The sequence below is a fragment of the Scedosporium apiospermum genome (genome assembly GCF_000732125.1).
Source record: "Scedosporium apiospermum strain IHEM 14462 chromosome Unknown SEQ_SAPIO_0091, whole genome shotgun sequence".
NCBI classification, from domain to species: Eukaryota; Fungi; Ascomycota; class Sordariomycetes; order Microascales; family Microascaceae; genus Scedosporium; species Scedosporium apiospermum.
The window spans coordinates 345,226-356,481 of NW_015971792.1; the positions used below are offsets into that span (position 1 = coordinate 345,226).

The 11,256-nt window shown below is 50.0% G+C and overlaps 3 protein-coding genes and 1 pseudogene across 3 annotated transcripts; 2 read left to right on the plus strand and 2 right to left on the minus strand.

The window, feature by feature from the left end:
* Positions 1-1,088: 1,088 nt before the first annotated feature.
* On the plus strand, positions 1,089-2,860 carry SAPIO_CDS4311 (uncharacterized protein; the record flags this gene model as incomplete). The annotated part of the gene is made up of 3 exons (XM_016786889.1): positions 1,089-1,234; positions 1,531-1,915; positions 2,516-2,860. The coding sequence occupies 3 exons, from the start codon at positions 1,089-1,091 to the stop codon at positions 2,858-2,860; spliced, it is 876 nt and encodes a 291-aa protein (XP_016643491.1).
* A 2,434-nt stretch (positions 2,861-5,294) lies between these two features.
* On the minus strand, positions 5,295-6,676 carry SAPIO_CDS4312 (uncharacterized protein; the record flags this gene model as incomplete). The annotated part of the gene is made up of 3 exons (XM_016786890.1): positions 5,295-5,830; positions 5,981-6,167; positions 6,260-6,676. The coding sequence occupies 3 exons, from the start codon at positions 6,674-6,676 to the stop codon at positions 5,295-5,297; spliced, it is 1,140 nt and encodes a 379-aa protein (XP_016643492.1).
* A 1,185-nt stretch (positions 6,677-7,861) lies between these two features.
* On the plus strand, positions 7,862-9,255 carry SAPIO_CDS4313 (uncharacterized protein; the record flags this gene model as incomplete). Its single annotated transcript, XM_016786891.1, has 4 exons — positions 7,862-7,968; positions 8,043-8,536; positions 8,738-8,925; positions 8,977-9,255. The coding sequence occupies 4 exons, from the start codon at positions 7,862-7,864 to the stop codon at positions 9,253-9,255; spliced, it is 1,068 nt and encodes a 355-aa protein (XP_016643493.1).
* Positions 9,256-10,147: 892 nt separating this feature from the next.
* Positions 10,148-10,843, minus strand: SAPIO_CDS4314 (annotated as a pseudogene; the record flags this gene model as incomplete).
* Between the last annotated feature and the right edge of the window lie 413 nt (positions 10,844-11,256).

Sequence of the window (11,256 nt, forward strand, 5' to 3'; positions counted from 1 at the left end):
GGCGATTTCAGCTTGAACTGGTGGCATGGGTATGGCGTTAATTCTTGTCGTCTCCAACGGTCTCGGTGATTATATGAGCTTGCTCCTATTGGGCTGGATCTATGTAAGTGATACGGTCTGTTTATTCACGATAGAAGCCAGCGGTCCGAATACGAGCGGTGCTGGTGTTCGCTTTGGCCGTGCCCACGCTCAAGCCCAGCCTTCGACTGGTCCCGTATCACCCCCTTGAATTTCAGAAAGTTATTCTGTATAAAGTTTTAAGTAACCCGGTAGGATTCCCAGTCTGAGATCAATTCGTCTCACTTGACGTGTCTATCGAGTGTGGAATTGTGTGGTCACAGGTGCCACAGGATTGCCAGTTGAATGTTTCACGGCGGGTTTCGGACCGGGCGGACCAGGTGGGCCGTACGAAGGTTGCTGGAGAAAAGTTTCCTAATCCCCATTTGGGTAGTCGGAATGGGGCGGACGACACGTATTAACTGAAAGTGTCGGGCTCACTGTCTCATGGTTCGATCATCGGCATAGTTAATACGTCTCCCTTGAGTCAAGACAAGAGCCTCTTGTTCCGTGTCTTAGGTATGTTGCGTGTGACCTTCAATCGACTCACTTTATTAGCATTAACGAGGATCATAGGATTTTCTGAACGCCCTTAGAACTTCAGGCGTGTCGTAGTTCTTATCCCCGTCATAGGTCCACCTTGGGAACCCGAGCCTGCCCTTCTCCCCCCCGCGAGGACTTAGTACGATAGTTAACGGGACATCTTACCCTGTTCAGCTAAAAGGGGCTTGCTTGTACTGCGAGTGTTATTAGGTTGTTTTCAAATTATTTTTCACATGCTAACCACAACGCCGGTTTCTGTACGTCTTCAAGTCCGTCACTGTCAGTGGGGGTTAGGATATATGGTGGAATGTAAATGTTCACACTACACTCTAAGGATTGAGTTTGACTGAAATACCATGTGAAGCTCTATCTCTCGAGATATATAAGTAATAAATTTCAACATCCTGCGGACCTGTTCATATCCATTCTTATCCTCGCCCGTTATTTTCTAAATCAATCTAATAAAGACTTTACCAACTAGCCGTATAATGTTGCTCACTTCAGCTCTCGGTATCCTCGCTCTCTGTGGACACGTTGGCAACTCTGTCCTAGCGCAGACGCTCAATGACCCAGATGGGCTGGTCAACCTGCGGAATCTCGCTCAAGAAATAGAGAGAAGCGTGCCCGACAATAAGTCAATTCCGATTGTCTTTGGTAGGTATTCCTAGTGTTCCCGAATGTAGCTAACAGCAGAACGTAGTGCCCGGATTCTCTGGTTGGGGCGCACCGCTGTTCGGCGCCCTCAACTACTTTGGCGGTGTATTTGACATCCCAAATCTCCTGGTCGAAAGAGGGTATACAGTCATTGTTTCTCCCGTTGCTCCAATCTCCAGCAACTGGGAACGCGCTTGTGAGCTATACAGACAGCTTACATTCGGAAAGTATATTTCATCACTACCTACTTCAATGTTCTTAGCTGATTGCTACTAGATTCAGCACGGTCAATCCAGCGACAAAGTCTATCGACGAAGTCTATGATGTAGACGTTGATTACGGCAATTACTTTGATGGAGATCCAGCTCATGCCCCAGAGCAAACCAGTACCAACGGTAGGAGACGGGCAATTCTGTTTTCGAACTCATCAGACTTTCGTAACTGGACGTGGGACCGGGATCACAAAGTTCATTTTGTCTGCCACTCTCAAGGTGGAAACACGGTGCGCTACCTCATTAGTCTAATGGCCCAGGGCGCGGGAACTCTGCATCGCGCCTACTTTACGGAGGCAGGGAGAGATGACTGGACTATCTCCGTCACAACCCTGGGAACCCCTCACAGAGGAACGACTGTCGTAAATGCCCTGGAGAGTTTCCTTTCTGTAAGCACCCAGGCCTCAGCTCCCGGACCGCCAAAATCTTCAAAGACTAACGAAAGATAGCGATCAAGGCAGCAGGCAGTCGGCCTAGTTGCGAGACTCTTCGCTACAGCGTCCTTCTATCCTCCGAATCAGAGGGCTTATGATCTTCAGCTGGACCACTGGGGGATCCGCAGAGACACAGGGGAAACCTTCCAGGATATGCTCGCCCGGTTGGAATCAGTCAACGGATCAGTCTGGAGATAGCTGAATTCCGACAAAAACGGTCTTTACGACAACAGTATCGAAGGCGTTCATGATCTCTCCCTGAAGGCAATTAATACCTCTGAAAATGTCTTTTACTTCAGCCTATCCTTCCATGCAACGGATCCTTTCCCCGAAGCTTGGCCTGAGTGGGGGATAGACGCAATTGACTCCTTCCCCACTAGTTTAGAGGCTTTTACACGGGCAGTGCTGAGCAGAATCCCAATCATCGGAGGCTGGCTAGCGGATATAATAGTTGGCACGATCACTAGCCTTGGATGGATAATCTTGACGACGATAACCAGTTTTCGCTCCTTCGTGGAGTGGATTACTGAAGCAGTGCTAACTAGGGTTCTCCAGGACCTGGGTTACGATCTTATACTTCCTAGTCCAGGGAGATACATTCCACGAAAGGACGTCATGCCACTATTGCTACCGAGTGTCTACGCAATGGGAAGCCAGGAGCTCACCTCGGCACAAAGGAATATCCTAGGCCCAAACCTGGGGGACTGGTACCAGAATGACGGGATCGTTAACACTGAGTCCATGAGCGGCCCAGACAACTTCGTCAGAGGCATCAACTCCCTACCGGATTTCAACTTTAGCGTTGCCGAAAAGCGGGGAATCTACTGGCACTTAGGCGTCAATGATCGAATGGACCATGCCGATGAGATTGGCGTGTTCATCGAGCAGAGCACGGTATGACCCCGGACTCTACGCTGCTAGAGGTTCTACTAACTCTTCAAGCAGGGAGATCTTACGCAAGAGATGTATCTTAATATCGCGAACCTAATATCGCGGCTACCGGTTAGTTATTAGCTGTTTGCTTCTTCCATTGCTTGGCTTGCTCTTTATCTGTACCCTGTGTCGATCGCTATAATGCTCTCCGAGGAGTCAGATTTGGGTCTAAGGGTATATTGCAATACTTAAACAAAGGAATTAGAATAGTTGGAATAGTGACTTTGATTTAACCTTTAAGACTCCTTAAAGGTACCCCTTTGTTTGTGAGGCATAGATCGGTTTACGATTTTGATTTCCTAAGGCTAGAGTAGCTGCCTCAGACAGAGCTAATATTAGTGGGTTGTTCTCCAGCAGCCCTGCACAGCGGCCCTGCATCTTGAAATATACCTATGCTAGGAATGTGTTTCGGCGCACAAAAACCTATAAAGTAGAGCGTCAGGTTTTTGTCTGGAGATCGGATGAGAGCTATTATTTTGCCCACAACAGTTGGCAGAGGATGATTGCGGGATTTGGCCCCCAAAGGAACAGTAATCATATCGACTTGTACTATTGTAGTCAGCCAGACAATCCCTCCAATGCCGCCACGGCATCTATTGATGATACGCTGGAAACCAACAATGTGAAGTTGAGGCAACCTCTGAGCCCCAATGATGTACGTAAGCAGAGGGGCTGCCGTTGCGAGGTGAAGCCGTACAAAAAAAGAACAGTCAAGAGAACTTCAAAGCGCTTCACTCTCCCGTCACCCGCCACTCCCCATCTGTAAACAATTGAGAATGGGTCACCTTCTTTAAATACCTTCCAGTGATCAAAACCAAATAATTTTCAGGCAGAATCCCCAAGACCGGCACTAACACAAGTCAAGGTTTGGCATGTCGACTTCCAAGGCCCATCTACAAATTTACACCAGTCCGCCCAAACCGGAGGATAGGAGAGAGTTCCGCATCTTTCTCCAACTGCCCCCTGAGCTCCGCCGCCAGATATGGAGAGAGATTCTGGAGCACCCATGTATCATTAGGATACACCTTGATGAAAGCAGCCCCGCAGCCGGAAACATCTCAACTGGGGCAAGATATAGCCATCGTGTCCTTGTGGACACACGCCGACTACATAGCGAGTTGCTCCAAGTAAATAGGGAATCGCGGCACGCAGCCTCGGAATTTTACCAAGTCCGCATACCGTGCTTGTTTCCAAAGGATGGGAGAGGCCGCTATCCTCCTTCAATCCCCAGTATGACTTCCTTCACATTACATTGAGATCAATCTACATGGCCAACTTTCTGTACAACCTCAAGACAACCTACGACCCTCTTCATGTGGGCCTACGCAATTTAGCCACTGACCAGAACCCGCTGACTTTTCTGCTCTACTCGCTTGATGTTCTGAATCACATTGATATTAAATTTAGAGAGACAATTGGAAATATCTATTCACAACTCCACCAAGTCTTCTTCGTCAGCATACCATCGTCCAGACGCCAAGTCTATTATCGTTTGCATAGACTATGGATTGACCGCAACATATTCAACCACTCCTATCCCATCATAGCTCAAACGGGGCTATTTGAGTGTCTACACTAAGACCTATATAATATAGCTCAGGATCTCGACCAAATTTTAAAGCTGACGTTTAATCCTCAAGAGACTATTTACACCTAGAATCAACTTATTAACAAGCTGAAAATAAAGGGATAGCACAAGCTCCGAGCACATATAATAGAGCATCATGACCCTGTTTTAAATGCCCTTTGGTTATCTTCTACATGCTTTACTATCGCCTACGTTTCATAGTCCGTGGATGAAGAAGAGCAGATATCGGCACCGTAGGCAATTACATCGTCTAGCACGAAAACTGAAGAATAGTTAGCAATGCCTATGTTCGTATTAGTGCCAGGAATTAAACTACGTACCACTGCGGGACCAGGAACGACGTAGATGTTAGTTGGCATTTGTCTGTGGAGGATTGTGGCTGTACGACTCTATCCATCGGCACGATTTATGGCCATGGCAAATTTCGCCTATTTCTACAACTAAACATATATACCGTAGTTTACTTCGTTGTTGCTAGTTCTAGTTTTTTGGGAGAGATTGCATGGAAACCGCAACAGTAGCCTCGGACTAGGGAAATCCATTAAGCTTCGATTCTGGCCGGAGAAAAATAGTATGGGACTTTGTGCTACCACGGGAGCTCGCAAGTCACTTTAGTGGAATGATAAACAGGGCCAAGTTGAGAGTAGAAGCGGATCAAGCGATTGAAAGTTGCATTCCCACGTTCATACGAATTTATCAGACCCATACAAAAGACAGAAATGAACAACTAAACCAAAACAGCAGCGACTGAAGTATTTGTCTTGAGAGCTCGATCAATAACTTAACCTGTCGAATAGCCAGTTCTTATCCGATCTATGTCAACATGCGCACCATAACCAACATCCGGTTCTTAACTGAGACCGGTCCGGCCTCTGCCGGACCGACCTGCCACATGACGTGATAGTCCTTCGAGGACGGGTTAGCCCCTTTACTAGCGTCGGCGTAGACAAATGCTCTCCTCGGCACGATGTTCCCCATGTCCTGAGCGCGGTCGACCAGGAAATGGAAGCGGAAACCACCAAGGCTGGAACCGAGAAACTCAGTCCAGTGTGGCTCATTGGCCGGGGTGACAACAAAGGGCCTTTGCCCCGCCGCAAGACTCCTCTGCGCGTCCTCAATAATACCCTGACCTTCACGGTTGACGATGTTGAGCGACCCCATCCACCAGAGAGGCTTTGTCAGCGGGTTCATAACACGGGCATCTTCCCAAGCGAAAAACTGGTGCTCGGAGGTGAAGGGGCGGTCTTCGAGGGGAATCTTCTCGGAGTATCTCCCGAAGGTAATAGCGTCAGGTCCGTCCTGGCGGAAGGCGTCGGTGCCCCACATCATGCTTCCCGTCTGGGAGGAATCTTACCCGGTATCGATGTAAGCCTTAAAGACGGGTTTGTCCCGAGAGAATTGGCCAGATGGAAAGCCATACACCTCCACACGGGTCATGGAGCGGGATGCATCGATTCGCATCTCGGGGGTGTTTCGCATCCAGTCTCTGACACACTCACTGTTCAAGATGCTCGCCTCGATGGGAACATCACTCTGCACATTACGGGTCCATCGATCCACAGGAATTATCTTCAAGTACTCGTCCTTGCTCAGGATGGGCTTCGATTCAGGAACGGGCTGATTTCGCGAAGCAAGGTCAAGCCTGGCCTTAAGCGCTGTGCCCCTTCGCAGAGCGTTCTGCTCAACCTGAGGCAAGGCGGCCGCGGGAAGCGGATCATCTGCAATTTCGGAACCGACGTCGCTGCTCCAGTTTTCATCATCCTGCGGTGATCTCGCACCGGCAGGGACGATCCCTCGTCGCTTCCAATCGGGACACTGTCGGTGCCATCACGGGAACCTGCCGCAGCGTCAGGAGGCGTCCCCTCTCCCTGGATGGGAGGGGATGCTTCACCATGCTGAACGCTGCCCTGCTGAGAAGCCCCACCGTATTGGGAGCCACCGTTGCCTTGAGAGCTGGCGACGCTACCAGGACCACGGCTTCCCCCGGGCCCTCCGACGGCTCCACCAGGAATGCTGCCGCCGCCACTGCCACGGCCGGGGGGGCGGGGGCCCTTGAAGCAAGAGCCACATACGCCGCCTCTCTTTTCATTGGGGATGGAAACACTGCCATCCCTTGCTGGGATAGAGACGGGGTTAGCAGCGCTCAGGACGAGGAGGCCAAGGATAAGGGCCAGAGGGGATGATTGGAGTTTCATGGTATTGACGTGCGGCTGAGATCTAAGATAACTAGACGATAAGGTTTGAAGAGGAAAGATGATTTGAGAAGTTGTGAAATCGGTTGTTTAAAGGAGTGTTTTTGATTTTCGTCAAGGAGAGTGTTTGCTTTGATGTTCGGTGATCTCATGTCGATGGTGCTCTCTCTTTCCACTCGACTGACAGGGAGTTGTTCTCCCTTTAATATTGGCTTGGACTGTTCCATTCCTCCAGAGACAACTCTTCGTTCGAACCTCCTGAAGCTTCATAATGGTAGTTTCAAGTTATTTCGAGATACAGGCTCAGCCAGCGGCCCCCGATTCCTCCAGGTCTCCCGGAAGCCCAAAATAACCACCTACCAGAGTAGGCGACGCAATTCCACAAGTTGCGTGCGAGTGAAAACACGCCATAAACACGCCATTTGAAAAATCCTTGTTTCTATCTTTTATCATCTCGACACTGGAACGGCATCTCTTTCACCTCGGAGGGTGGTAGATGGGGCCGAAAGGAGCTCTCGCGACTGCGAGTCACGGCCGGGAATTATGTGTTCCTGGTCAAGCCTTCAACCCCGCCACCATCGATTCACGTTCGGAGGATTAGGCCTGTGGGGTTCCTGCATTTGGGGGTCTCGGTTCAAGGCTTCCCGTCCAATAACCGCGCAAGACGCGTATTTTAGAACCGCGAGGATGTACCTTCTTGCTTGGCCTTTCACTGCCATCTTGTTAATCGCCAAGGAGATATTTTAAGCGCAAGCTCAGAGTTCGAGGGCACCAACAACATCAACAACTGACTTGAAGGAAGGAGCAAGGCCATTCCATACGATTTAATCCAGGGCTTTACTCTGGGAAACAGTCTATCCGTGAGGCTTCACATGCATCTATTCTTGGAATCTTTTCCAAAAAAAAAAAAAAAAAAGAAAGGAGAGAAGGGGAGGGGAGGACTATGAACTACATAAACGGACACATAGCCGCTTGAGCATGATAACATTCATAACTCTTCTAACACGGAAAAAACTATTGATAGCTATCGTCAATATTCACTGCCTTGCTGAGTCTCCCAAAACCCTCTCCTAATATCTGATTCTCTCTTGTTTCTTTCGGACCCATTCGCTTCTAAGCCCTCTTTCGATCACTTCCTCTCCTCACTTTTCTCATTTCAATACCCGAAACACAACTCCCATCGCTACAATGGCCGTAGTCGGGAATACCATCCTCAATATCATCGGCGTCGGAATCGGTGGTATCGCCTCCATTCCCGCTCTTACTTCCTTCTTTCCTCCTCCCCAGGTCGAAAAGTCCACCGTTCTCATTGGTGCCGGCATCCATGTGCCTGGGGAAGAGAGTTTCAACCTCGGCGGGGACTGCCCAGCGTGGCCCTCTTCGATGTCAACGGTGACTTCATCGGCAAGGCTTCTTCCAACGAAGGCATCGAGGCCGGTGGCTTCCGCCGCCTCGAGGTCCCTGGCGCGAAAAGTCCCGTTTACCTGAAGCTCAAGGCCTCGGGTCACAACGCTGTCTGTATCGCCTGGATCCATATGACTGCGTCGACCACTGATTTCCGCACCTGGAATGCCGGACCTGCAATTTCATGCGGTGTCCCGTGGTATCATAGCCCTGCCATCTTCCCGGGTTCGGATTTCGAGCCCCCGTGTATGTGGATGAGCGATGATGGGCGCTTCATCGATGGCATGAGTGCTCGGCTGTTAGACTTTTCTTTTCCTGGAAGTCAGGATGCCTCGGCTCTGGCGCAGCAATGGGAGGAACACCCCGAGACTCTTTGCCGAGCCCCTGCCCGCCAGCAATTCTACAACTCCACGCAGATGCCTGGCTGTGTGCCCTTCTATCCTCCAACGATGCCGGATGGTAGGGATGGAAGACCGGAGAAGAACCCAGATGGCACGGACGCGAATTTTAACCGAGCTATGGGAATCTGGAACTCTCCCTGCGTCCCGCCCGGCCAGCCTTTCAATAGTGTTGATCTACTCAACAAACCCCTTTTTATTGAAATCCCCAAGAGCACCGCTTTTTCGGATCATCTCAACCTCGGGCCACTTGCCCCATGAGAGCAGGAGACTGAGCTGGGCAATGACAACCCCGATGACGAACCTCAAGACCAAGGACTCCCTGAAATCCCTGAGTTGGTGGGCACCTCGAATCGCCTGCTCCGCCGCCAGTTCATCGCCCGCCGCGAAGCCGTCATCGAAGCCCGGAAGAACGCCAAGCGCGAGGGCCAAGTCTGCACCGATAATCTCGTCATTGCCTAGGCGAATCACCATGGGGCTAAGAAGTTGTGCGAGAGCCAGGGCTCGTGGGGTCCTGATTTCATTTCCTTGTCGGAGATGCTGTACTGCGATATGTGTGAGAAGAACTTGTGGCCTGTGTGTGGCGATAGCGTGGATATGGAGGAACATCCTGAGGCTGGCATGTCGGGCCAGGGCGTAACTGAGAATTGCTTTGATTTGGGGAAACGTGAGATGAGGTTGTCGACTTTGGCTGTGAGGGACCTTGATTTGAGGACGACGGCTGATATCAGGAAGACTTGGAAGAATGTAGATTTGTGGAAGAAGAAGAGGAGCATCTAACGGTGTTGATACTCCAGAACAATCCTTTTGGAGTACCATTTCCCTATGTCCACTTATTTACCAGATTAATATATTATTACCTTTGCCGCCGCGTTCTTTACCATAGATTAGTCGATCTACTTCAATATCTAAATCTAGTACAAATCATCTATACTAACTCCCACGGGCTGTAAGGTATCCCTACCACGGTGATAATACTTATTATACAAAAAGAACGGCAAACTTTCCGCCAGCACTACTACGGCAGGTGCTTCGGGGGAGGGGACTGCGGTAGCTAGAAGTGCGCCACATGTCGCCAGTTCTGACCATTATCAGCAGTGATAGAAAATCATAAGGACTATTTACAACGGGGAACTGTCATCCCTTAAGTACTGCCCAGATCGGGTGTGACGCTGGGGAGTTCTTCCCTGGTTGGATGTCACAGTCACTATATCAATTCTGATGTGACTTGTGATGCTGCAACATTCTCTTAGTTGAAGGAAGGATCTTAGCTTCCTGCTGGCGTGAAAAACTCAGTCTTCTTGTTCGCTCCTTAATGTTACCTCAAATACACAAGGAAAGAAATAAACGTAGATAGGGCGCAAGATGAGGACCTTGTTCAAAAACAAAGGTGAAAGACATTTTTAAGAGGTGGCAGAGACGATTATCTTCTGTTCCATCAACACTGCTATCGTGAGCAGATACGATATCCGATTTCTTCATGGAAGGGCAATGACGTTGCAGGCAATCCGCACTGCTTAGATGGCTACTCGTGAATCTGCAGAAGGGCATGTCTGTGGAACTCAAGCTACCGGGCGACACCTAAAGGGCGTCTTTTGTAAGAAGTCACGGTAATTAGTTCTGCCGCACCCTTTGTTACGCATAACTGAGGCCATCCCTGAGTATGTATTTCTCATATATCATTTAGGGCCCCATGGAATGGTAGATTCAAGTTCTTGTCTTCTTCCTTCCTGCCCAACCGCTCATCCACAAGCAGCTGCCACTTTGACAAGACAAACCGAACCCTCTCGGTTATGCTCTTCATCTCGCGAGGGAGGACGAAGAAATAGAGACCCGCCTCATGTAGTATCAAGCAGAACAGGTGATGGAACTCGATCCAATCGTCCCAATTCTGAGGCATCAGCCTAACACCGTCATCTTCCAACCAGTCCACACCAGCCTCACAAACAACGATCAAGGATTGCGCCATTCTACTCTTCGACTCTAGCCACGCCGCAGACTCCATCATCATCGCCGAGGACTCTTGGCCGGCGTACCTCCTCGCGTAGACGATGGGGTCGATTCCAGATCTGTCGGAGATGAACCAAGAGCTCTGGAGGAGGGCGTTCCTTTCGGCGGCAACTTGCGCGTCTAGAATCAAGGTCTGTAATTCCAGGCTCCTATTTGGCGATGCGCGGATGTCTTCTGTTGCAATAGGGTGCTCCGCGAGGACGGTCCTCGCCACTTCGGAGATGATGGCTGGCTCGTCGATTTTAAGTTGTTGGGAGATGTCGTGGAAGGCAACTCTGAGTTCCCTCACAAGAGTGCTCTTGCCGGTGCATTGGGCACCAGTAATATACACACTGGGAATGTCGGCGTTGGTAGGCATCAATGATATGATATGTGAGGCGAATGTTCCGGTACTTTTCTTTCTGCTCTCGCACTCCTCGGCATTAAGACCGACATGGAGAACACTTAGCAGTGGAGTGAATGAGTTGGCAGACAATCTGGGTTGACACTTGACAGACTGGGGGGGCATCGCCTCCGCACCCTTTGCATATGCGGCAGGCCAACCCTCTCCCATTAAGGATGCGGACTTTTAACCCCGCCCATACCACCGGCTCAGTCAATTTTCATGATGCCATCTTGGGGTCCAGAGCGCCTGTCGTGCAACCCACTCAACCGTTAGCTTCCTGTGTCTGACCAGATCCGGAATACGTATTGGTAAACATGGAGGATTCGGATGAGTTGATTTGCCCAAGTGCATGAGCTTCATCTCTTCCAGCCTAGGTTATTTCGTGT